This window comes from Biomphalaria glabrata, chromosome 14 (assembly GCF_947242115.1).
Source record: "Biomphalaria glabrata chromosome 14, xgBioGlab47.1, whole genome shotgun sequence".
NCBI lineage: Eukaryota > Metazoa > Mollusca > Gastropoda > Planorbidae > Biomphalaria > Biomphalaria glabrata.
The window spans coordinates 25,932,440-25,955,703 of NC_074724.1; the positions used below are offsets into that span (position 1 = coordinate 25,932,440).

Consider the following 23,264-nt stretch of genomic DNA (forward strand, 5'->3'; position numbering starts at 1 on the left):
TTGGTCCCTTACGTTGCGCTAGAAAACAACAACAACAACATAATTCCACCCAAGAATATTTTATTATTTAAAAGTCCAAACCGGTTGAACTTTTCCTCTTGCGTCATCGCTACCTATTTTCAGCCGCCGTCTCCCTTCCTTCCCCCCCGCCTTCTCTGTCCTTTACTCCACGACTCTCCACCGACCTCTCTTTTATTCTTTTTTTCTTCTCCCCCCCCCCCCCCCCAAGCCAATTTTCCAGAATGTTATTGATCACTTGGGTCACCTAGCCGTGGTCTTTTGTGGAGCTTGAACCGGCTCGCAGACATTGCTGTGTGTGGGTTTGTAGTTAGCGTATACCGTTAATTACTTTCGGCTTTTTTGACCAAACCCTGGGCATATGTCTGGATGTTGTTTTGATCAAACGTCCATCTATCCAGCAATCCAACAACGAAGACACCGTTTCCCAGTATCTGAATGGCTTAACACTGTTGTGCCATCTAACAACCAGATTGTGTCTTTGACTTTTTTGGACTCGGCATGTGCCTTAGTTTTGACTGCTCTATTAGCATCTTTTTTTCAAGTTCTGCTGGTAGTTTTGTTGGTATCTCGTGAATTCAGCCCTTTTACTATTTGTTCAAATGGCGCAGTGTTTAGGTGCTTTCTATTCTTTGCATCACCACCTGTTTACACTGACTATTTATGTGAAGTAATATCAAATAACATGTCTAGGATTTTCTGTTCATGCGCTTTATTGCACTCTCTTTCTTTTCTTTTTTAAATGGTTACGACTTGAAGAAATGGTGTGCTTTTTGTGTGTGTGTGTTTAGCCTGTTGATCATTTTAGTGTAGCTTCTGTATGTCTGTATATGTGTGTATGTTTGCATACATTTGAATCTCACAAGTTATTCTGATGTTTCTTTGTTTTAATCTTAGTAACCGAGCACTTTTAGTCGTATCTTGTCGCGAAATATAACCTGACCGGGTACACCGAGCTATTATTATCGCAACCATATGATTGTTGTGTGTGAGCGTGTGGGTGTTGTGTGGGGGTGCCGGCTTGTGTGTATAATATGGTATTGTCTTCGACTCGAAAGATTTAAGTAGAGTGCAGTGGCTCACGTGGCTACGCAGACGCATCTGTGATTACGTATTGGTCATGTCTGCGGGGGTCTTTACAAAGCTTATATTAACTCACTCTGTCTGTCTGGGGGGGGGGGGGGATTCTTTTACACTCCCCCCCCCCCCCCCCCCCACTTCCTATTCTCGGATCAGGTCGCAATTTTTTACAAAGATTTATTGTCAACATCACGCGAACCGATTTAAAAAAACAACTATTAATTAATGTGTGTTTATTTTATTAATTTTGTTTTATTTAGAAAAATGGGTGATAAACTTTGCAATATTGAGAGATATGGCAGCAATTGAACGGTGCTCTCCCTACACTCAGAATAAATGTTCTTTTTGAATTTTCTTGGGCGTTTTTCTTTGGGTCTCCAATGTATTGGTTGCGTTCATTTGTAGCAGTTCATCTATTTCTGGAGGCGGTTGCTGCTACCTGTTGTAGGGCCAAGCTGATGACAGAACTGGTCTTTAAAGCCTCCCCCCCCCCACTGGGGCGCCCTCTCACTTACGCTTTGGATACTGTCGTGTGATAGTGTTGAAGCATGCCATCTATGGGCGTGTGCTCTCTTCACTTCCTGACATTTGCAACTTCCAAATTATTGCCAACAGTTCTTCTATTTATCTACCATAGAAATCGTTTTGAGAAATGTTCACGTCATCCCATGCGGACCCGTATGTTTCCCCGTTGAGCGCCGACCTAGTCATAGGAAAGAAAAACGATTGTTGTTCTGCCTTCTTCGAGATTAAAAATATCAACAGAATAATTAAATATCGATTTGTATTGTCTCCCGGCGTCTTTCGATCGCGATGTGTGAGATAGGGGAATGTACTCTTTCCAATTGCCATTTGAGAAACAAGAATATGATTGTATTACTGGGAAGGAAGAAATCAGAACGTGAGGACCGTTGATCTACAATCTACACAAGCACATCCTTAGAGGAAAGAAAATGTGTATAAAGTAGGACGATCAACGCCAATTGCCTGTAGGCCTACATATCAGGGAGTACCAACCTTGCTGGTTGTACTGACTTTTCCCTCATGTAGTGTTAAGACTTCAAGAACAAAGTCATTCGGTTTATCCACACGGTTTAAACACACGAATCAATCAAAAAATTAATCGATTGGTTAATTTATTAGTAGTGATATACATCTGGCAGTATTAATAGATAAGGCAGTAAATGTAGAATAAAGCAACTTCTTTAAGATATATATATATATATATATATATATATATATATATATATATATATATATATATATATATATATATATATATATATATATATATACAGAGAGAGAGAGATTCTTCATTTTCCCCTCAGAAAGATTATTTAATGTGGAATTTGCACGTCATTACTCATAGCTGCTAGAGTAGTGGGGAAGGGTGGGCAGATGCTATTTTCCTTATCAGACATAACCTTACTTCCAGATGACCGAAATCTGGTTAGTTTTCCAGGGGTGGAAATCTATTTTAAACGACTTAGATTGGCCAAACCAAGGTTTGAGTTTTTCGTTTACCTTGCAAGGAATCACCGGGCTGGCTGTCTTTAGGCATCACGTGTGCACCAATAATGATCATTTGGGGGGGGGGGGGTTACGGGATAGTTAGAGACCTACGTCCAGAAAGGTCAGATTATCTACGTCCTGTACATTGCCGAGGTTGTGTGTACTTTTCTTGTACTATGTACTTGGGCTGGCTAAATCTTTCCTACTTGGACATATAGTGTCAACACGGGTCCCTTAAAATGCCCATCGCCACCATTCACTGCCCAGCCCATATAGACGATTTAATTTCTCATGAGTGACCGGCTTGCGATGCATCCCTGTAGCTCTCTTTCCACCCCCCCACCCCCCGCGGCCCTTTTGATCAATGTAAGACTGTCCAGCCGCTGATGTGGACGTGAAAAGTGTACCGTCTCGTATCGCAATACCTTAAAACCAAGGGCACTCACTCGTCCGACACAATTAGCTCTCATTGGGAACAAGATTATCTTTCCCTGCGATTCCCCCCCCCCCCTTCCTTTCCGGGGCCTGTTCTCTCATTCCGTTGCACTTTCCTCTTGAATAGCTCGTGACTCTGTCAATACAAACAATGCAATGCCGTGAGGAAATCACTTTCTTATTTCAAACAAATCAGAACAAAAGTTTGTACACACTGGAGAGACCAATTTGACAAGGGCTCAACATTCGTAAACAAGAGAGATCTATGACTTGTTTTTACCTTTGCTGCCGTAATCTAGCGAGTGGTGAGCTATTATTAGCAAAGTGAACGAAAGTCCCCTCCCCTTTTTATTAGTTAATTAGCTGCAGTTTCGTTATGTATGTTGTGCACGTGATCTGTTTCAAGGATGACTGTCGTCTGCTCTGGATCACATTCATGGCGTAATCAGCCTCGTTGTGGGTGGTGGAACAATCGCTTTACATCTAGAATCTAGAGCTATTAGTTACACCCAGGGATAAGATGCAATCTGTTCGAACTCTGGACCTTTAACGCTGACGCATGACGCTGTCACTACTCACCATCTTACTCTACTATATAATTCTAGCTGAGAGACGCCGCGGACAGTTGTAAGAGACGTCTGGAAGCGCGGTGTGAGTCCTAATCTGGCCTTTTTGTTGTTTTGCTTTAAATTCGAGTCCATGTTGTTGTGTGTGTGTGTGTGTGTGTTTGTTCTGAAGAAGCTGTTTGTATATTCTGAAGAATCTGTATGTATGTTCTGAAGAAGCTGTGTGTATGTTCTTTAGAAGTTGTGTCTTCTTGTGTGGCAACAGACGTCTTCTTGAGGCTATGTTATTCATTTGATCTCACCTGCTTCATCCAGTGCAGACTTTGTCAGACTTAGCTTGAGCGTGTTTACTACACAAGGAAACCACACTCAGGTTTACAAGAATAGCTTAGGGACTGAGTCCAGCCCAAGCTGTATCACATTCTTAGTTAGTCGGTATCAACCATGGTCTAAAAACTAACCAGTCTATCACCACTAGAGCATGGAACGGGTTGCCCGAATCAGCCAGGAAAACCAATGACTTAGCAGAGTTTAAGTCTCTAACTAATATGTACTCGTAGACTAACGCAGTACGACGTAATTTCTTCTCTTATGAATTTATAAGATAAAAATAGCAACGTTTTCTCTATGATAGTTAAATATAGAATCACATGATCGTGGTCAAGTTTCTTCATTTAGTGTCTTTTTACACGATCAATTTATTTGGAGAACAGAGCAGAGTTATAGGTATAGCAGATAGAGAAACCTAAACCACAACTGGGTCTTTAGAGCCCGTAAAAAAAAAGAAAAAGTGCTTCCTTAACCGTTTCTGTCCCGGCAGTTCTATTTTTAAATACTAAGGTCACTATACAAATGAAACCCAACCCAATATAGGCTTTTGTTTGCATGTCTGTGTATGTAAGGATATATATCATTGACCTATTTAAAATGTCGATGTGTGTAACATATCTTCATTGGTATATTATTATTATTATAGCTTTTATATAGCGCTACTTTCATGCTTTGGTCCAATCTCATATGTGGACCGGTGGGGTGGGGGGGGGAGGGGGTATCTAGGAGTTGGTTTTCCGTGCTGCCTTTAGGCGCTCAGTAAACACAACCTCGAGCCCCTTCTAGGTAGCCAAGCCAAGTTCAAGCGCACTTAGCCTCTCGACCACGCTTCGTGGAATCAAATAAACAAATCATAGAAACTGGTCCAACGGTCGACTTTTGCATTCGTTAGTCCAGGCATGTAAACTCCCAAAAATGTAGTTGCACATATTTATGGCCATCATTCCACTTTCGTTTGTTGTGGACGTAAATGAATGTGAGACATTGCTTGACACTAAACACATTCGTATCGTTGCAAACAAGCCTGGCCCCTCGTGTGTATCGATGCCTTCGTCACCTGTCGTATTTGTGAGTGATTGCGTTCATTGGTGTCACACATTGACACATTCAAAACAATCGGATCGATACCCTAATTATCGTTGTGCTTGAAACGTATTCCAAACACAGTCGTGGTTTAGTCGTTGTTCCTTTTGTTTGGTGACTCCTCAGCTCACTGCGGATGCAGATCAAAATGTCTCTTTGGCTGTGTTATTGAGGGTGGCTTAGTGGTAAAGCGATTGGATTCCGAACCGAGAGTCCCAGGTTCGAATCCTTGGCGCTAGTTGGAGAAAGTAAAGGCGCTTGGTCGTTGTGCTGGTCACATGACACCCTCGTAAACCCTGAGCCACAGAAACAGGTGATCTTTATATCACATTCCCCATAGACCGCAAGGTCTGAAAGGGGAACTTTACTTGAGTGTTATTGACCAGATTTTGAGTTGCCAGCTATTTGGTAAACACTACGGCTTAAGTGACCCAGATTAAAATCTAGCCGTCACAGCAGAAAAGAAATGTTACACATTTTGGTCTCACTAAAATCACGAGCCCCAACGGCAATGTGATGTAAGGGTTGGTCTCCCCCAACCGTCCCGTTTTTTTTCTACCTCGGATATCAACGGTCCTCAACATTTGGACGCTTTCAGGTTTTGTTGTGGAATTGATGAATGTCACTGGTATGGATTATTGCTTTTTTTTTTAACCCGTCATTCCGTGTGTGGGGAGAGAGGGTTGGAAAGACTTTGGATTCGTACGAAAAGTGCATTAGAAAAAAAAACTCTTGTATCTATTCTATTGGTAGGTGGACTAGTGCCAGGACGCTAACAGCCTAGACAAGAAATGTACTTTTAAAGACGTGGTTATAAGACCTAGATCCAGAACTAGATAAAGGCTAGGAACTTGAAAGGCGTTGAGGTTTCCCATTCGGACAATGACTAGAGCCTGCCTCCTGATATCATGTGTTGTCACATGAGTGCCCTACTTTCAGTGGAGTCTAACTAGCTGGCTGTGTTATGTTCTTGTTCGCATATCGTTCGCTGTAGTGTTGGGTCTTAGTTGTTTTATCTGAGCTGTAAATCAAGTCTTTTGAAATTCATACCACGCTTTCCAGCTGTCGTCTTTATTGTCTTTCTGCTTCATCATGCTTTCTGTCTCATTCACATTGCCTTCTCATTCGTAATGGTTTAATCTTCAAGCTTTCTTTCTTCTACATCATACTTTTTTTTTTTTACAAAGCTTATATTAAGTCACTTTGGGTCAAGTTGAAACTTTACACAACTATTCATTGTCGATGTGAACACCTGAACCAATAAAAAAATTAACCAATTAGAGAATTTAATGGTCTTTCGTTAAAAAATCTGAAACTACCGATAGATAACTACAAACCCTTCTATTTTTTATAAGTACTGGAATAGTTAAGTGGCAAACACGTTGGCCTTCAATCTTGGAGGCTCTAGTTCGAATTCAGACTCGAACAACTTAAAAAAAAAAAAAAACTTTTGAAAATGCAGCACAGAAGCCTTCTCTCATATGACAAACTCCCCCCCCCCCTCTTCCGCCCAACAAATAGATTGGACCATAACGCACTGAGCATGCTAGAAGAATGAAAGTTGCGCTAAACAAAAACAAAAAAAAAAATATTTCCAATCACTCAAATGTATTCATGTTAATCTACATCAATAAAAAATCAATTACATGATTGTTTCAATATAATCGATGCTATTTCACTCAATAAAGTTTGTTGTTGTTGTTTTTTTTAATATTTTTAATACTAAATTGTTTCTTTATCCACGCTCTCTTTCAGCTTCATCATGCTTTCTTTCTCTTTCTGTTGAATACTTTGTTTGTACTGCGAATCCTTACATTCTAACGTCATCTCTCTTTTTCATCCCCGCTCTATCAGTGTATATGGGTCAGTGTATCGAATCGGACGTCTCTTCTCTATTGCTCCTGTTCTTCACTTTCTCAATCAATATAACTGGACTGAACTTGTCAACGAATGGTTAAAAAAAAACAGCTCCAATAATTAATCTCATCTCACAAAAACGTTTAACTTCGGTCAAAGATTGCTACATTCCATTGGTCAGTGCTCATCGTTCGCTTCCACTACTGTCCCATCCATAGGTCATTAGAAATGTGACGCCTGAAGAATCCCAAAGGATGGAACTTTTAAATGAGAAGTCTGACTAAGCTTCGGGTTTGATCTCGTTCCTATTCAAGCTAGATAAGGCCGCCAAACACGAGATGCCATTGTTAGTTGTAGTGTTATGGCGAATGTCAACTTTTGCCTGTTTGATTTCTCTATCGAATCAATGTAGACTTACAATCAGTGCATCCTCTTGGTTATTGGAAGCCCATAACCTGGGTTTTTGATGTCACCAAATACAAGGATTTTCTTTGGCATATTGATTGTCTTTCGTCAAAGTATCCAAGGCCAGTCTCCACACCATGCTAGAATTGATAGAACTGTAATCTTGTGTTTTTATTTATCACGTCCTTTGACCTTCTGCTCACGAGGGTCCAATTGTAGGATTAGGACTACTAGGAGTTGGCAATCAAACTGACATAGGAAATAGTGGAAACTAGACAACTATTCACCATTGCCGACCAGGGCGTAGACCTCATAACTGACAACACTGAGTAAGAATCCATGGAACTGGAGCTATGAGGTGAAGTGTGACCATCTCTTCTTCTGGAGGAGGCGAAGAGAAGATACTGAAGGGCTAGATCTAGAAAGAGCAGGCCCAAGATATGTGTTTGTGCTTGGATAAGGGAGCTGGAAAGTTCATTTTCAGTATTTTTCTATTGAAGAGACAAATCAAGGATACGTTCTAGGATTGACTGTGCTAAAATATGTGAATGGTTCTGGACCATTTTCAGACCGGGACTTAATTTATTATCATCCAATCTCAATTTTTGTCAGTTAATTGCACATCTTGTGGTCTATGATCTCTACTGCATGTTAATTTAATGTAAATCTTTAATAACTTACAAATTTCTTGGGAGTCCATTCATCGCCAGTGTGAATGTATTGTTGTGACCACACTAGAAAAATCTGTTTCACTTTGGCGAGTCTCCAAAGTAAGAGGTGTAGCTTCGGATATTCAACATTTGAATATTTGATTTTTTTTCCTTCAGCGGCTATACAACAAACATTATAAAAAAATGTGATGGGAATATGATATTGCACAAAATAAGCTCAAAAATAATAACAAGCAAAATTTAAGGAAAAGATCACCGCTTTTACGATTATATCTCTCAGTAATGTAGAAGTTGTCTCCCTTATTAAATTTGAAACAAAATAATTGATTAATTTAATTGGTAAATTTGTGTATTGATTCGTGTTTTGTTATGTACAATATAGAATCGGAAAAATAATGTGTACAAACTTTTTACCAGACAGAGTTAGCTGATATAAGCTTTGTTATAAGTGTATCACAAGCGCAATATCCTCACAAAAAATAAAATGATTCATGAAAATATGTATTTATTGAGAAAAATGATGAGGTCAAGGTCGAATGCTGTATTTCACGTGACTAATGGTGACCAACATATGTTGTCATATCTCCCCCACTGTTGGAGGACTATTGAATTTTTGCTTGTTGAAGATTGAGAAGCGTTGAAACAGACTGCTCTACTTCTCATTTATTGCTCGAGTTTTCCTAAACACCGCTGATCTCTTAAGTCCCGCAATAGTTTCACAAGAAAAGCGCCAGATGTTTCACACGGCTCAGTCTTACTTTTTATTTCCCCTTGGTATGGAGTCTATAATTCACCCCCCCCCACCACACACCATTGCATATCATGCCTACAATTCATTCAACATAGTGGACGAGTTTACATTGCTAACCAGTAAAGCACATGTTGAGGACCGTCACTCTGGGCCGCCCTGTGTCTTTGAGAGAGACTGACCATGACCTAGGAAACATTAGTTCAAAGTAACATTCAATTTGTAGTGATGTTTGGTATAATTTATATATACGAGTTTGGGTTACTGACTGTCAACCTAGAAATCTGTACAGGGATCATGCACAGTGTAAAGGGTTGTATTGTCATGGCTGTTGTAGTACATCGAGTAATGATACGAAAGTAAAATGTTACCAAAAATGTATTCTGTTAAGACCAATATTTGATACAATGTTCTTGATGGGTCCTGTAGCTCAGCACTCCTTTTTCCAGTTCTAGAACATTCTTTCTTTTCTCGCTCTCTCTCTCTATCTTCCCTTCTCTTCTTCTCTCTCTCTCCCTCTTCCTTTCTCTCTTTCTCTTCTCTTCTCTTCTCTCTCTCTCTCTTTCTCTTCGCTTCTCTCTCTTCTCTTTTCTCTCTCTTCTCTCTGTCTTCTCTTTCTCTTCTCTCTCTCTTCCCTTCTCTCCTCTCTCTTCTCCCCTCTCTCTCTCTCTCTTCTCTCTCTCTCTTCTCCCCTCTCTCTCTCTTCTCTTCGCTCTCTCTCTCTCTTCTCTCTCTCTCTCTCTCTCTCTTCTCTCTCTTCTCCTCTCTCTCTCTCTCTCTCTCTCTCTCTCTCTCTCTCTAGAAATTATGCCATTGGACTAACCTGTAAGACAAGGTAATGCTAAATCTTTGTAACCACTGGTCTCTTCACGTCATGAACTCTTGATGTCAATGTTTGTTCTACTTACAACAAGAGAACCATCCGGGTGTGCTTCTCTCTCTCTCTCTCTCTTTCTCTCTCTCGCTCTCTCATTTTTATTTGTCCCCTTTTAGAACATCTAAGTTCTAAGTAAGTCTAGTACATCACAGAATCAGCCACTACATTTTGTCACCAATTCTTCCACTGTATCTGGTATTGTGCTAAGTCAGGGGTTCTCAACCTGTGGGTCGCGACCCCTTTAGGGGTCGATTGACAATTTGGCAGGGGTCGCATATGACCATCGAAAAAAATGGATTGTTATTGTCTACTCTTCTATTGCTGTGTGTGTGTGCGGGGGTGGTAAAAAGGGGTCGCCGAGCTTAAAAGGTTGAGAAACGCTGTGCTAAGTCTTCTCCAGTGGTAAAGGGCGCTGCTATTCCGTCTCTATGCAAACACAAGTGGTCATTCAGTGTGCCAAAGTCAGCAGTGAAACGACTTACAAAAAAAACAACAACCTCAAGTTGTTCGTTCCAATCGATCGGAAGTACATAGAATACAAAAAAAAAAAAAAACTGAACAAGCAATTAAATGGCTGTAATAAAAGAATGCTTATAACGCACTCACTCTCTATTGTTAACATGTCAGTAATGTCACAATTCATTGTCAAATTGCTTCTTTTTTTTTCCTCGTGTATGTCAATGCTTGCAAAAGAGTAACAGCTAATTGGAAACATAAATACATTCTCATCTGATCGCAGAACAAGTCTTCAGGTCATCACATGTTAGCTTTAGATAGAAATCAGGGCTTTGAAATAGAAAGAAATGCGGCGAAATGGAAATAGCTTTTTATTTTGAATATAGAGATTCACAACAGTGAAGTCAAGGCATTGAACCCCAACCTTCTATTCACACACATGCACACACAATCACTTGAACCAGCTTCTCCCAGACATTTTTTAAACAGGTTTGTATCAAACTTCTTCTCTTTAGTTTGCAGATGAACTCTGGGGAAAAAAAAATTTTTTGGGGGGGGGGGGGGGGGCGGGGGGCGGGGGAATAGCATTACTAAGTTTTTTCCTGAGCAGTCTTCAGTTTGGCAAATTCTTCCTAGTTTGTTTTTTTTTCCCTTGAAAAGGTATTCATGGCTGGTGTATAGACCTTGGCTCTGACACAACGCCTACACGCCGGCTGGGTCTATTTGAAAGTAATATCGGAGCACTTCTTTTCCCTCAAAACTAGCTGAAGTCTGAAGGACTTTGAAGTCCCTTGGGTTTTAAATTGAGAGACGTGTTCTCTTCTTGTAGGACATTTCGTGGTCATTGGTGCCAGGTAACTGTCTGTGACATGTGACAACTCTTGGGACAGTGTGTGACATTTATGCACCGCTGATGGCTACTTGTGTCACACGTCACCTGAGATATCTGACCCTGATGTCTTGTTCCTAGCTTAACAACTCCTTCCCCCACTCTATATCTTGTCACAGTTTCTGTGACTTTGTCCTCATTTTACCATTTCACTTTTGTTTCTCTCTCTCTCTCTCTATCTGTCTGTCCGTCCGTCTGTCTGTCTGTCTCTCTCTCTCTCTCTCTCTGTGCGTATGTCTTTCTGTCTCCCTTTGTGTCTGTCTCTCTCACTCTCTCTGTCTGTCTGTCTCTCTGGTTTTTTTTTATGTCTGTCTTTTACTTCTGCAACTGCTTAGCTTGTTAGCTGTTTCCTGTCAAGTACTAATAAAGGGTCGGGGGTGGTCGAGTGATGAATTGCTTGGCTGCTGATTGAAAAAGCTTGGACTCCTGTCCCGCTCAGGATACGGGGTATTTGTGTAGGCGCTTACTAAAATCCACGAACCGAACTAGCTCCAAAATGGGTGCCGACATTGAATTCAACTCGAATAGGGAATTATAACTCGAGATCTAATCTACAATATTGCTTTCCTCGTATTCAGAATAAAGAGAACAAGTGATAGAAAACTGTATATTAAGAAAGGGGGAAATTGTTTGAGTTTCATGTTTTGTTTTCTGTCTGGGGGACAACTTTAATTAAGCCTCTTCGTGCAGAGTCTGGTGTGAACTCAACATAGTGCCCATGTCAACATGACATGGAACACAGAAAATACAAACATATTATCCGACTAGGTTAGTAAACTTTTTTCCTCCCTCCACTGAAATGTTTCATGGGCAGAAAAAAAGAAAAAAAAGAAGAAAGGGCGGGGCGAGTGTCAACGAAACCATAAGATTTTGTTTCTCAAACTGCTCGGTGTCGGGTCGAATTTTTTTTATTTTTTTTTGGGGGGGGGGGGTACAGTATATACCCAGACACCATAGCTGACGAACGTATTTTGTGTGTGTGTGTCCAAGATCGCGTCACTAGTAGTAGTTTGAGAAGCACTGCTCCTCTAATGTGCACCCACGAGCTAAACCAGTAAGGTCGCCCAGTTAAGTAGCGGTAGTTCATTTAATAAACATTTTCCAGCTTATTCTTCTGTGCAGACGAATGTGACGTGGATGTAATTTACTCGCCAGACTGGAAGCCAGCATTTTGTGTAGAGTCACTTGTAGCTACCTGAATAGGAAATATCTTTAGGAATGCGATGACTTGATTTGGAGGGCTAGTGGGAAAGATGAGTTCTTTTCATAGTGTCAGGCACTCGTTTTTTGGTGCTCTGGGATTTTGTACGCAGAATTGCACGGCTGCTTGCAAATATTAAGCCTGTTGGTCTCCACCTTTCTATGGGTCTTCAAGTCTTTAATGGAACTTAGTCATTTGGCAAGGATCTTGTCATTAAAAGATGAAACTTCTAACCCAATCAGGGATTATGTTTATCTCATTTGACGTGTTAATTTTGTAAACTAAGTGTTGTTGTTTTTTTCTCAACATTCCCATTATGACCTATTTCTAAAACTGCTTTATCGGCTACATTTCAGGGAGGCAAGATCCCCATCAAACCAAGGCTTTTGAAACTTTGAAAAGCCGAACTGGTTTCTTGTCACCCTAGACGCTCAGGTACTAAACTTGTTGTGTACTAATTCCGATATAGGCGAAGAGCTTTAAATCCTTGCTATCCATAGATCGCACAGTTTGATAAACATTCATTTCTTCCAATCCAGCCAGTACGAGCATCCCCCCTTGGACCAGCAGCTAGTTTAATGTGGGTCATGCGCAAGCCGTGTACGGTTTCAACGTGCAAATGATTACACAGTATGTGACGCAGTTAACACGTAAAGGCTTGACGGTAATGGACTCGTGCTGCATCAGTGACCAACAGTCCGTGGCATCGGTTGTTTATGTGTTGATAAGTGAATTGTGGAGACTTCGGGACACTGTCTGCCCTTGATGTGTACGTGTTGATGTGCTTGCAAGGGGAAATAATGTGTTCGTCCAGCGAGAGGCTAGTGTGTGAGCCATGGAGGCGAATGGTGACATGTGCAGTGATCAGTTAAATGACACCTTCAATCAAAACTTAGATAACATTGTGGGCCAAAAATGTCATCATTGTCCGAGTTTCGCCAGCAGGCCAACCGTTTCTGCAGAGCTCGCTGATTACAGTGAGTTGGATATAGAGGGGAGTCACACTGCCTGTCTGGGAGCCACGGAAATGGCTGCCGCCATGCTGTCTAGGAAGGATGACTCTTTGATGTTTCAGACTCCTGAATTACGTTTTCTTAGAAGTGCAACCTCATATGAACCTAAACATAAATTATGTGACTTTTACCAATGTCCAGATCAGTTGGTTGGCTCGAGTCGTGACTTTGATCACTTTACAGGCAGATTGCAAATGGGTACGTCGCTGTATTCGGTTTCTAACGCCGGGAACATGTCGCAGGAAGCACAAAAACTTTCTATGTTGTCTTCCGATCCAGACGTCTGGACGTCACGGGGTGACTCCTACAGCGACGTGACACCCAAAAAGAAAGGGCGTCGAGCTTCTGCTTCCCCGCTGACCCCGGAGACGTCACTCAGGCCCCAAAGGTCGACAGCAAAGCGAAGACTCTCAGAGGCATCTTTCTTCCATGGAAATATTGGAGACTCGGAGCACAACACATTTTCAGCGACGGCTTCGCCTTCCGCCTGGTCCTCGCCAACTCAGTCGGGGTCAAGGAGCATGATTTGTTCAGAAGAGTCCAGCGATGCGTCGGATACTGTGGCAGTGGTGGTCAGTGGCGAGTCGTCCAAGGAAACTGTGGAGCCATCAGAAAGTTGGACAGTAAGTTTCTAGATTTGTGTGTCTTGTGGTAGCTGTCAGTTGTTACAACGTGTACGTGTTCCGAATGTTTGTATTGCCAAGTGTACAGGTTGGCATCCCAGAGCGACTTGACCATGCCATTCTGTCTACTAGGCTAGCAAGGCACGGATTGAATAACACAGCAACCAGATACAAACATGGACACTACTGGGTGCGGTATTTGACTTGCTAAGCGTGCATATCTGCGCAATTTTTATTCGTTGCTAGCGGGTAATATTTGGAATTGAGAACTGCTTCTATCGGACTAGTGTTATACATGAAACATCTCCCTTTTTTTTTTCAACCACCGATATACTGATGTCACTGTTTCTTAACCTTTGTTTAAAAAAAAAGTTCTCATAGTTTAAACTTTAGTGTATGAATAATTTTTAGATATCGCGCGGTTGCCTGGTGGTAAATCGCTTGGCTTTCGAACCGGTGGTCCCAAATTCGAATCCTGGTGAAAACTTATTGTTTATTTTTACTTTAAGGCACCTCTTAATACACCCAGCTTTAATGGGTACCTAGCATTAGTTGGGGAAAAGTAAAGGCGGTCGGTCGTTGTGTTGGCCACATGACACCCACGTTAACCATAGGCAATAGTAACAGATGACTTTAACATCATCTGCCACAAAGATCACAAGGTCTGAAAGGGGAACATTTAAAGTCATCTTGACCGTACCACCTTGCCTAATCTGTCAATAATAATAATAAAAAAAGAAACCTAATTTAGTATGTAGTTGTGAACAGTATGTATGTCACTTCTGCTTTAGCGACGGTCACAGCAGTAGGCTACACAGCTGCTGGGGGTAGTTTATTATCCTTTGTCTTCCCCTTCCAAAAAATACCGTTGTCTCTTAACAAACTAGCAGCTCTTTCTGTGCTGGGCGGCTCTCGCGTAGGGATGTCAAAAGTAATAATTCATATGGTAATAAAAGGAAGAATTTAGGCTGGGAGTTTTCAAATGGCTGTGTGTTGGGAATAGCAACATATTTCACCCCATTACATCTCTCACTTGCACACACACTTACGCACACACAACGTACGATTTTCCCATTCTCTCTTCTCTCCCCTTTCTAGTTCATCCAATGTACTCGCCCCCCCCCCCCCCCCCCAATTATTCTCGTCTGTTAACGAAACCCGATCATTAAACTTTGGATTGCAGCACTAAGATAACAATGCAAATGAAGTGTCGTGCCCGTGGATGACTGCAGCTTCTCTACAGTAGTTGGCTGTATGCGAGATGTACAGTGTCCCCTGGTCAGTGGCCGCCTTGACTTGAGCAAACTATCTGCTATTGATTCTTGTACTTACCACTCTTAGTTTTGTCATTCAGGCCTGAGTTTATGGTATCGATTCACGTTCGGCTGGTTGTGTTCACGTGTGTTTACCACTGAGTATTCGTGCACAAAGAGCGTGAGAACAAACAAAAGCACACGGCTACGATACTTCTTCCCACAGCTACACAGCTGATCAAAGAGGCTTCCTTCTCAAGCACTCACGTTCTTATAACTCACGATAGTCTAGTATTGGGACATACATCTCTGTAGAGCTTACCAACATGTATTCCAGTTAAATCCAGTTTATCGGGCCATTTCGGGAAGCGATCGTTTTGATTCTAAATAGCCGGCTGGTCCGATTAACCGGATACAACTGTATAATGTCATTTGTTTCGGTTTGTTTAGGATTAGTTCTAATTAATGGATTTCTTTAAATGCACAGTAATCGGAACATCTTTTCTGACACCTAAATGAAACAAAAACACTGTTGTTTTTTTTTAATTCTACACTTTCAGCTTGGTGGCTGAGTGGCAAAGCGCTTGGCTTCCGAACTGAGGGCTCTCGGGTTCGAATCTCAGATTTTGACTTTCGGGATTTTTAGAACGTCCGAGCAGTTCCAGCTCTAAATGGTACTTGACATAAGTTAGAGAAAGAAAAGGCGGACGCTGGCCACATGACAGTTAACCGTCGGCCTTAGAAACAGCTGATCTTTCCATCGTCTGCCCTATAGGTTGCAAGGTGTTCAAGGGTTACTTTTGTTCCCTTTCACTTTGTTTATATAATTGGTGTGAACGCATCAATGAAATCGGAACTGCTCTGAAGTAGATGTTAATTCTTTGCATGGCCTACTCGAACTGGTATCGAACCTCCATCTGAAATAAAAAGTGAGTCATGGCTGCCTTAAGTCCTCGGGTCTATACAAGTTATCTCAACACGAATTTGTAGGCCACGCTCCAAGAATTTCTTGAAGGGCGACACCCCTCCTCACTCACACGCATCCGTTAAGAAACAAAAAATCGACAATTTTGTAATCGATTCTCATGTTGTTCTTAATCTATGCTAGAAATAGATATTTAAATAGTCTGTTTAGAATGTGTTCAGTGTGATGAATGGGTCCTTTGTATCATTTGAATGAATTGAGGATAAGTCTAATTAAACCACTTAAATGCCCCCCCCCAGCCCTACAACGCCAATGTACACCCTCCTCCTCCATGCATTCTTATAAAAGTTGAATCAAGAACTGTAGGGTCCTTTCGTGTCCGCCTGTATTCACACGGTTGGCCTACCCGACCTTCAGCGCAGTTGCACATTTCACACCTGTCTCTTCTGAATTCAGTCTTTGATGCCAGCCCGCCAAATCTCCAGATCGTTTCACGCTTCAGTACACGATAAGAGCCGAGTCATCTTGGCAAAGGAAAGGTGTGCAGCGAAGAACTGAGTTCTATGTTGTAGATCTATTTACTCTGAAGGCCGTGCTTTGACCCTAGCGTGGAATCTCCAAACTGAGAATGTTTGCGTCTGTTGAGTATGATTCCTCTCTGAAGGGTAAGCAAACACACGCCTAGGTGATGTTCAATTGTAGCGCTCAAAGATTGGTGTGACCCAATGCCAAGAAAGGTAGCCAAAGTCAGAGTAGGAAAGGTAGCCAAAGTCAGAGTAGGAAAGGTAGCCAAAGTCAGAGTAGGAAAGGTAGCCAAAGTCAGAGTAGGAAAGATAGCCAAAGTCAGAGTAGGAAAGGTAGTCAAAGTCAGAGTAGGAAAGGTAGCCAAAGTCAGAGTAGGAAAGGTAGCCAAAGTCAGAGTAGGAAAGGTAGCCAAAGTCAGAGTAGGAAAGGTAGCCAAAGTCAGAGTAGGAAAGGTAGCCAAAGTCAGAGGAAAGGTAGTGAAAGTCAATGACGATATTGTGCAAACAAACATGGAAGGTGATGAAATGTGTTTATGTGACTCAGTGACCTCCCCTGTCCTAACCAAACACAAGTGCAATGTGAAATAAATAAAACAAAACAAAAAAAAAGAAAGATAACTTGTACACGTTATTTCTCCCGCCTCCCATTCTCGGACCATGTTGAAACTTTGCAAAGTTATTCATTGTTGATGACAACACATGAATCAGTCACAAAAATTAACCAATTAATCAGTAAATAGTGGTATTAATTTTGTTATGTGTTAAGAGGGAGCTAGATCTTGCAGTATTACAATATGGCAGTAATTTGCGGTTCTTTTCCTTAAATAATGTTTGTGGTTTTTATTAAGTATTCATTTTTCATATACATTCTTACACCCACAATAAACACACATATTTTGTAGGACAGAAATCATAAATAGATATCTAAACTAAATAAACAAGTCAGCATTTTAAAAAAAGCACCGCTCCAAAACTCTCTCTCTCTCTCACTCTCTCTCTCTCTCTCTCTCTCTCGGATGTATGGTTGGTAAACAGATTATATTTTTTTCTTCAATGTAATGAAACTTTGGAAAGGGTTGAGGAAAAACAGAGGGAGGTGGGTCGGACCGCGACCTTGTCAGCAACCTGCATGTCTTACGTTTGCTGACATTTAAACAATGACGTCTGCAACACGTGTAGATATTTGTTCGTATGCATCCAGTCACATTCTAGTCTGAACGCCAGTCACACAAATATAAAACGCTGTGCTAGCAGGTTCGCTGCCCTCTTAGCATTCAAGATCAAAGCGTCTCTGATCCAGTGCTCAATGAGTTCAATGCAGTGGGCTTCAGAGCACTGGTACCCAACCTTTGTTCGGCCTTGGGCTAGTGATTACCTGCTGGTTACAGGGCCACATCACTGAAAGTAGAGTCCAACTGAGGCATCTCCGGCTTCATCTGGTACTGGAAGTGTCGAGGGACCGGATAGCACAAAGTCGCAGGCCGGATGTGGCTCGCGGGTCGTAGTTAGGGTATCTGAACATTAAAAATAAAAATAATCTTCCTAAATGGTCATTGGCAAAAAACAAAAAAAAAACCCTCATTTTGGCAGCTGTTTGAGAAAAACATTCATGAGATTTTAAGAGTAAAAAATCACCCTTTGGGTCAGGATTTTGTGATTTTACCCTTACAAAAGAGATACAAGACACCGATAGCAAAGACTGACACAAAAAACACGTTTTGTCCCCCTTGTAATTAAATACAATTCACCTATCTGATATAAACATTTCACTTGTAAATTTCGAGTGAGTCGGGTGTGAATGTATATCTTCTTTTTCCTTTTTCCATAGTTATTCTGTTTTGCTTGGTGTAATCAGCACGTTAGTAAAAATTCTTTATAGATAATAAAGATTATTATTATTTATTATTATTATTATTATCACTGGTTTAAAATGAACTCTTTGACTATCATCGGTGATAATTTTTGTTTTCAATGCAGTACCTGATTCGAACTAAATTACTAGTTATTCAACAAAGATCTCCAGTAAACACACTAGCTTGTATTTGTCTCAGGACACGTAGCGAAATTTAGGTCATCTAGTATTTAAATATTGAATGACATAAGTTGTAAAAAGCGTCTTATGGCGCTAGCTAGCTTTGTAGACGAATAAATGTACATTGACCTTGAGACATGTACTCTAGCAGACGAACATCGCTGAGATTTGATTGTTAAATCGAGACCAATCGTTATAAATATTAGGCCTCTACAATGACCTGCGACGTTGCAACCTGTGGACAGTTAATGGGCCAATAGTTCACTGCCACGTCAAAGGTCTGATGTCACGAGCTGTGACGCGGCAACGAACTATTGGCCTAAACTGCCAAATGGTTGCGACGTCATGGGTCAGTGTTCAGGCCTAACTCTAACGCTGTGTCTCGGTTAAATATGCTCTTACGTCAAACGTGGATTAAAACTTTATTAAGCGAGAACACACACAGTGGCCAACATGGAACCGAAATAGAAAACTTATACATATCCGCCACTGGTTGTATCGACCACAGCAACCACATAGTTAACAGTTAAAAGTGCAACTATTTATTATTTTGCATTCCTGCGGAGGCAGCTATTTTCATGAGACATAGACAAGTCTAGTTAGCCAGACATCCAGCTAGAGTAGAAAAACAAAAAAAAAATATATATATATTGGCAGACGATATCACTGCGAATGTATGAGTTGTCTGCCTTGTTTCATTTTTTTAAGAATCTCTCTCTCTCTCTCTCTCTCTCTCTCTCTCTCTCTCTCTCTCTCTCTCTCTCTGTTGTTTCCATACTAATTTCTCCCCCCACTGTGGTTGATTGTATTGCCTGCCACAGGTGAGGAAAACATTTATCTGTTGGGGGTGGTTGGGAGGTCGATGCACCAACTGTATGAGCATGTGACGGGGTAGGTTCTCATTCCAGTAAGAACTGAAGGTCATGCGTGTAGGCAGGAGGTCAACACCTTGTAAGGAAGAGAAATTGGTCTATTACCTCTACTACTGTTTCTGTAGCCAGGGGCGGCGCCAGAGGTTAGATAGGCTTTACATCCCCCATACACACTAAATTACCATTCTGTATATTTACGTCCAGTGTCATTTTTAGTCAAATTATCTTCTCTTTTAAAGCAACGTCTGTAATTGATAAGTAAAAGTAATTTTTACTTTTTTTTTTTTTTAAATTTAAGGGCGTAATTATCTTCTCTTTTAAAGCAACGTCTGTAATTGATAAGATCTGACATGCTTGAAACGAAATCTGCTAGTTAGATAGGTGTAATGGTTTTGAACTTCTGACATCAGCCCTTGAGTTTGTTGACGTCAGGTTAATGAATGGATTTGTAGAGTCAATCGATGTCATGCAAGATGGAACAGAGAGCGAGAGAGGAGGACAGGGGGAGGAGGCATTGCATGTACTCTGCTGAGAGATCCACTCTGTGAAAGCTACTAGACATTCTGTCTTCTAACTTAGCTAGATCTAAACATTAACGAATGAACCACGAGTTATAAAGATACTTAGAACTAAGACACAGATCTCTGTTATGATTGAGAATTATTCCAAATGTTTTTTTCTTTGCGAGGCCCCCTCCTATTGGAGGCCCTATTTAGGCCGCTGCGTATTTTGCCTTTGCCTAAGGCCGGCCCTGTTGTTTGTTTGTACCCTATACTTGACTACATAGGTTTCATGTGTTGATCATTGGGAAATGTCTTTGTTTTGTCAAGTGTGTAGAACATTGTTTGATGTGGGAAGCAAAGTTTCATGTCCTCACAATTGTAGGCCTACCTACATAGTTCTTATCAATTAGTTGTAACATTGGATGGACACTTCACTGTTCACATTGCAACATCTGTTGGGGATGATGCTTAGGGTCTCATTTTCGTGATTGATTCTCATTTTCCGAGGAGCCTAGTGTAGGACTGTGGTCTAGATGCTTCTATTCAAAGGGATGCTTCTAATAGTCTCCTTTAAAATGCTCTCTCTCTCTCTTTCTCTCTCTGTGTGTCTCTCTCTCTTTCTCTCTCTGTGTGTCTCTTTCTCTCTCTCTCTCTCTCTCTCTCCCTTTCTCTCTCTCTCTCTCTCTCTCCCTCTCTCTTATGTATAACTTTGTCAAATCTGTTAGTAATAAAGATAGGGGTAATGACTATTTTCAAAGATATTTTAATCTGCCTTTTTTTTTCTTTGACATATTTCGCCCCCCCCCCCGGCCCCTGGTCAAATTCCAGGTAGACATCAAAGAAAAGGAAAAAACAAAGTGGTAAAAATTAGGACACTCCATTTTCTCAAGTCTACCCTACCTACTATTTTTTCTTATAGGAACTTAATGATTAGTGTCTATTCACTGGCTGTTTTTTTTTTTTTTTTTTTTTTATATAAATTTATAAATGTATCTTTTCAAAGGATTTATAGAAAGTAGATGTTTATGGTTAGAGTTAGGGATATATAATAACGTCATGATGAGGGGCCATTAATAATTATGGATCACTTAAAGATCTGATAAACTTTATCAGCATAACTTTTTCACTAATTACGTTTTTGCTGTTGTTATTGCTGGAATTACTTCAGATTTCTCTGAGAAATGTTTGATAAGATAGAAGGTTTTCAGCCTCTTACTTAGAGTGTGTCCCTTGTGTCCTCAGGATGGCCCGTGCACGTCCTCTGACCTGGCCCTATCCGCCATGAGTCTTCAGAAGAAGGACAAGCTCTGCCTGGTCTGTGGAGACAAGGCTCTAGGCTACAACTTCAATGCTGTCTCTTGCGAGTCCTGCAAGGCCTTCTTCAGGCGCAATGCCCACAAGGTGAGAACCACTCTGCTCAAATTATATGATGAGTGTTGTATTTTTTATTTGAGGAGGAGACTAAGGGCGATGGTATCAAATAACACTTATTTATCAAATAACACTTATTTAGAGGTGACCTTTCTCAGGATTATTTTGTAATTTAAGAAATTGTTGAAGTAGCCTACTTTTTGGATGTGTGCACATCTATAATAGCTAAATTATAAAGAACATTCTACCTAATTTTCTATTTTTTCAATTTTACAATGAGATATAATTATTACTTGATTAGAAATGCCAAAAAAACAAAGGATACCAAAAACAATGTGTAGATTATTAGATTTCTAGACTAGTTTCTAGTTAGCTCATGTTATCAAGAATGTATCATTTTTTGGATTAGTGTTAGATCTCTTTTTCTTCAAAGAAATTTCCAAAGTTAAATAAATATAAAGATTGAACAACCACCTCTGAAAAATTATTATAAACTAGACCACCGGTCATTACCAATGGTTATGTGGATGTGGCAAAATATGTAGGTCGCAGCCGGGGCTGGGTGGCCATGTGAAATACTGCACTCCTCATCAATCTTCAGACTCGAAGACAAGTCTTATGATGTAAAATGCAGGACACACCTTGATTTTTGGAGATATGTGCATTATTTATGTGTATCAGTTATATTTTATAATTTTGGAGACACTTCAAATATTAAGATTATTCACATATTTAAAAATAAAAATTACATTATAATGAAAATAAAATGATATATGTTTTGTAAAGAATGCAAAAAAAAAAAAAAAAAAGCCAGGTCTTAAACTCAAACAATGCCAACATGACAGTGGGGAGACACTTACAGATTCTTAGATTTCTGTTTTTTCGTGAGGTTGCTTAAGCATTCCAGGTCATCATCATGAAAGTCCCGATTGAATCATGCCCACTCTCTCGGACGGATATAAGTTTGTGGAGGCCCTGGGGCAAAATGTTTGTGGAGGCCCTACACTTCTTTAAAAGCTTTAATAAAAATACACTTTTTAACACGTATTAATAATCATACTGATATCTCATAGTAAGCCATATTTTAGAAGAAAAAAAAGAGTACTTGTAAATTATATGTTTAAAAATAAGTTGCAGTTATTTAATATGCAATTTTAGTACCAACAAAAATGTATATATATTTTGCATGTTTTTGAGTTTGTGAAGAATAAGGCCATGATGACCAACTGCAGTAAATCCGAAATGCTTTTGTGTTTTACAAGCACGCTACTAGTGGACACTTCTTAACCAGGACAAAGTTGCCATCCATATAAAGCTTGCTCTGTCTCTAAAGACAATGGATGTGCATCATCACTCATGTGCCTTGATGAATCGCTAGTTTTAGTTTCTTCTTGAGTCTGGTCAGAATCTGATGTGACTAGACAAAAACTTCTAAAAAAAATATTTTAAAAGTAGATAAACTGTCTAAATTTTGAGATTTTTAAAATCTCTTTTTTTGTAGGCCCCTTTTGTGTGCAGTGCCCAGGGCTGTAGCCTTGCTTTCCTTGCCTTAAGTCCTACCCTGCCCACTTTCATTTTGTTCCTTTTTACACTTTTAGCCAGGAAATCATTGTTGTAGAATGATATCTCTTATTCAATTGGTCAAGCAGATAATTTGAATCCTGAAGTGATCGAATGAATGAATTCCTTTTTTCTGTTCACTTTGTCTAAAATATGAACTAAACATCCTGTGTGTTGTTTCCGATTAAGGAAGCCTATGATCATCTGCAACTTTCTGGGTCTCTTTGGTTTAAATGAATTATGGTAACATTGATCTATTTTTTATTTTTAAATATCAAAAATATATACATCTGTTCAGCTTACTTCATGTTTGTTAATACTTTATAGTGGTCAATTGACCTTTGATTTTAGAAGTGGTCTAATGTGATACATGCACAAATGTTGGCATTTTTGTTTTGTTTTTTAACCTTGATGGAGGCTATCAATTAGCCAGCATAATTTACTTGAGATGCTGACATAA

The 23,264-nt window shown here is 40.3% G+C and overlaps 1 protein-coding gene across 5 annotated transcripts in view; it reads left to right on the forward strand.

The window, feature by feature from the left end:
- Positions 1-23,264, forward strand: part of LOC106060663 (vitamin D3 receptor B-like) — a 127,637-nt gene that overhangs the window by 93,238 nt on the left and 11,135 nt on the right. For 4 of the 5 annotated variants that reach the window (XM_056009353.1, XM_056009354.1, XM_056009355.1 and 1 more), the window contains one exon: positions 21,116-21,274. In XM_056009353.1, the coding sequence (XP_055865328.1) occupies positions 21,116-21,274 (159 nt within the window). Of the gene's footprint in view, positions 1-12,484; positions 13,765-21,115; positions 21,275-23,264 lie in introns of all 5 variants that reach the window. The other variant, XM_056009352.1, reaches the window with a different exon arrangement.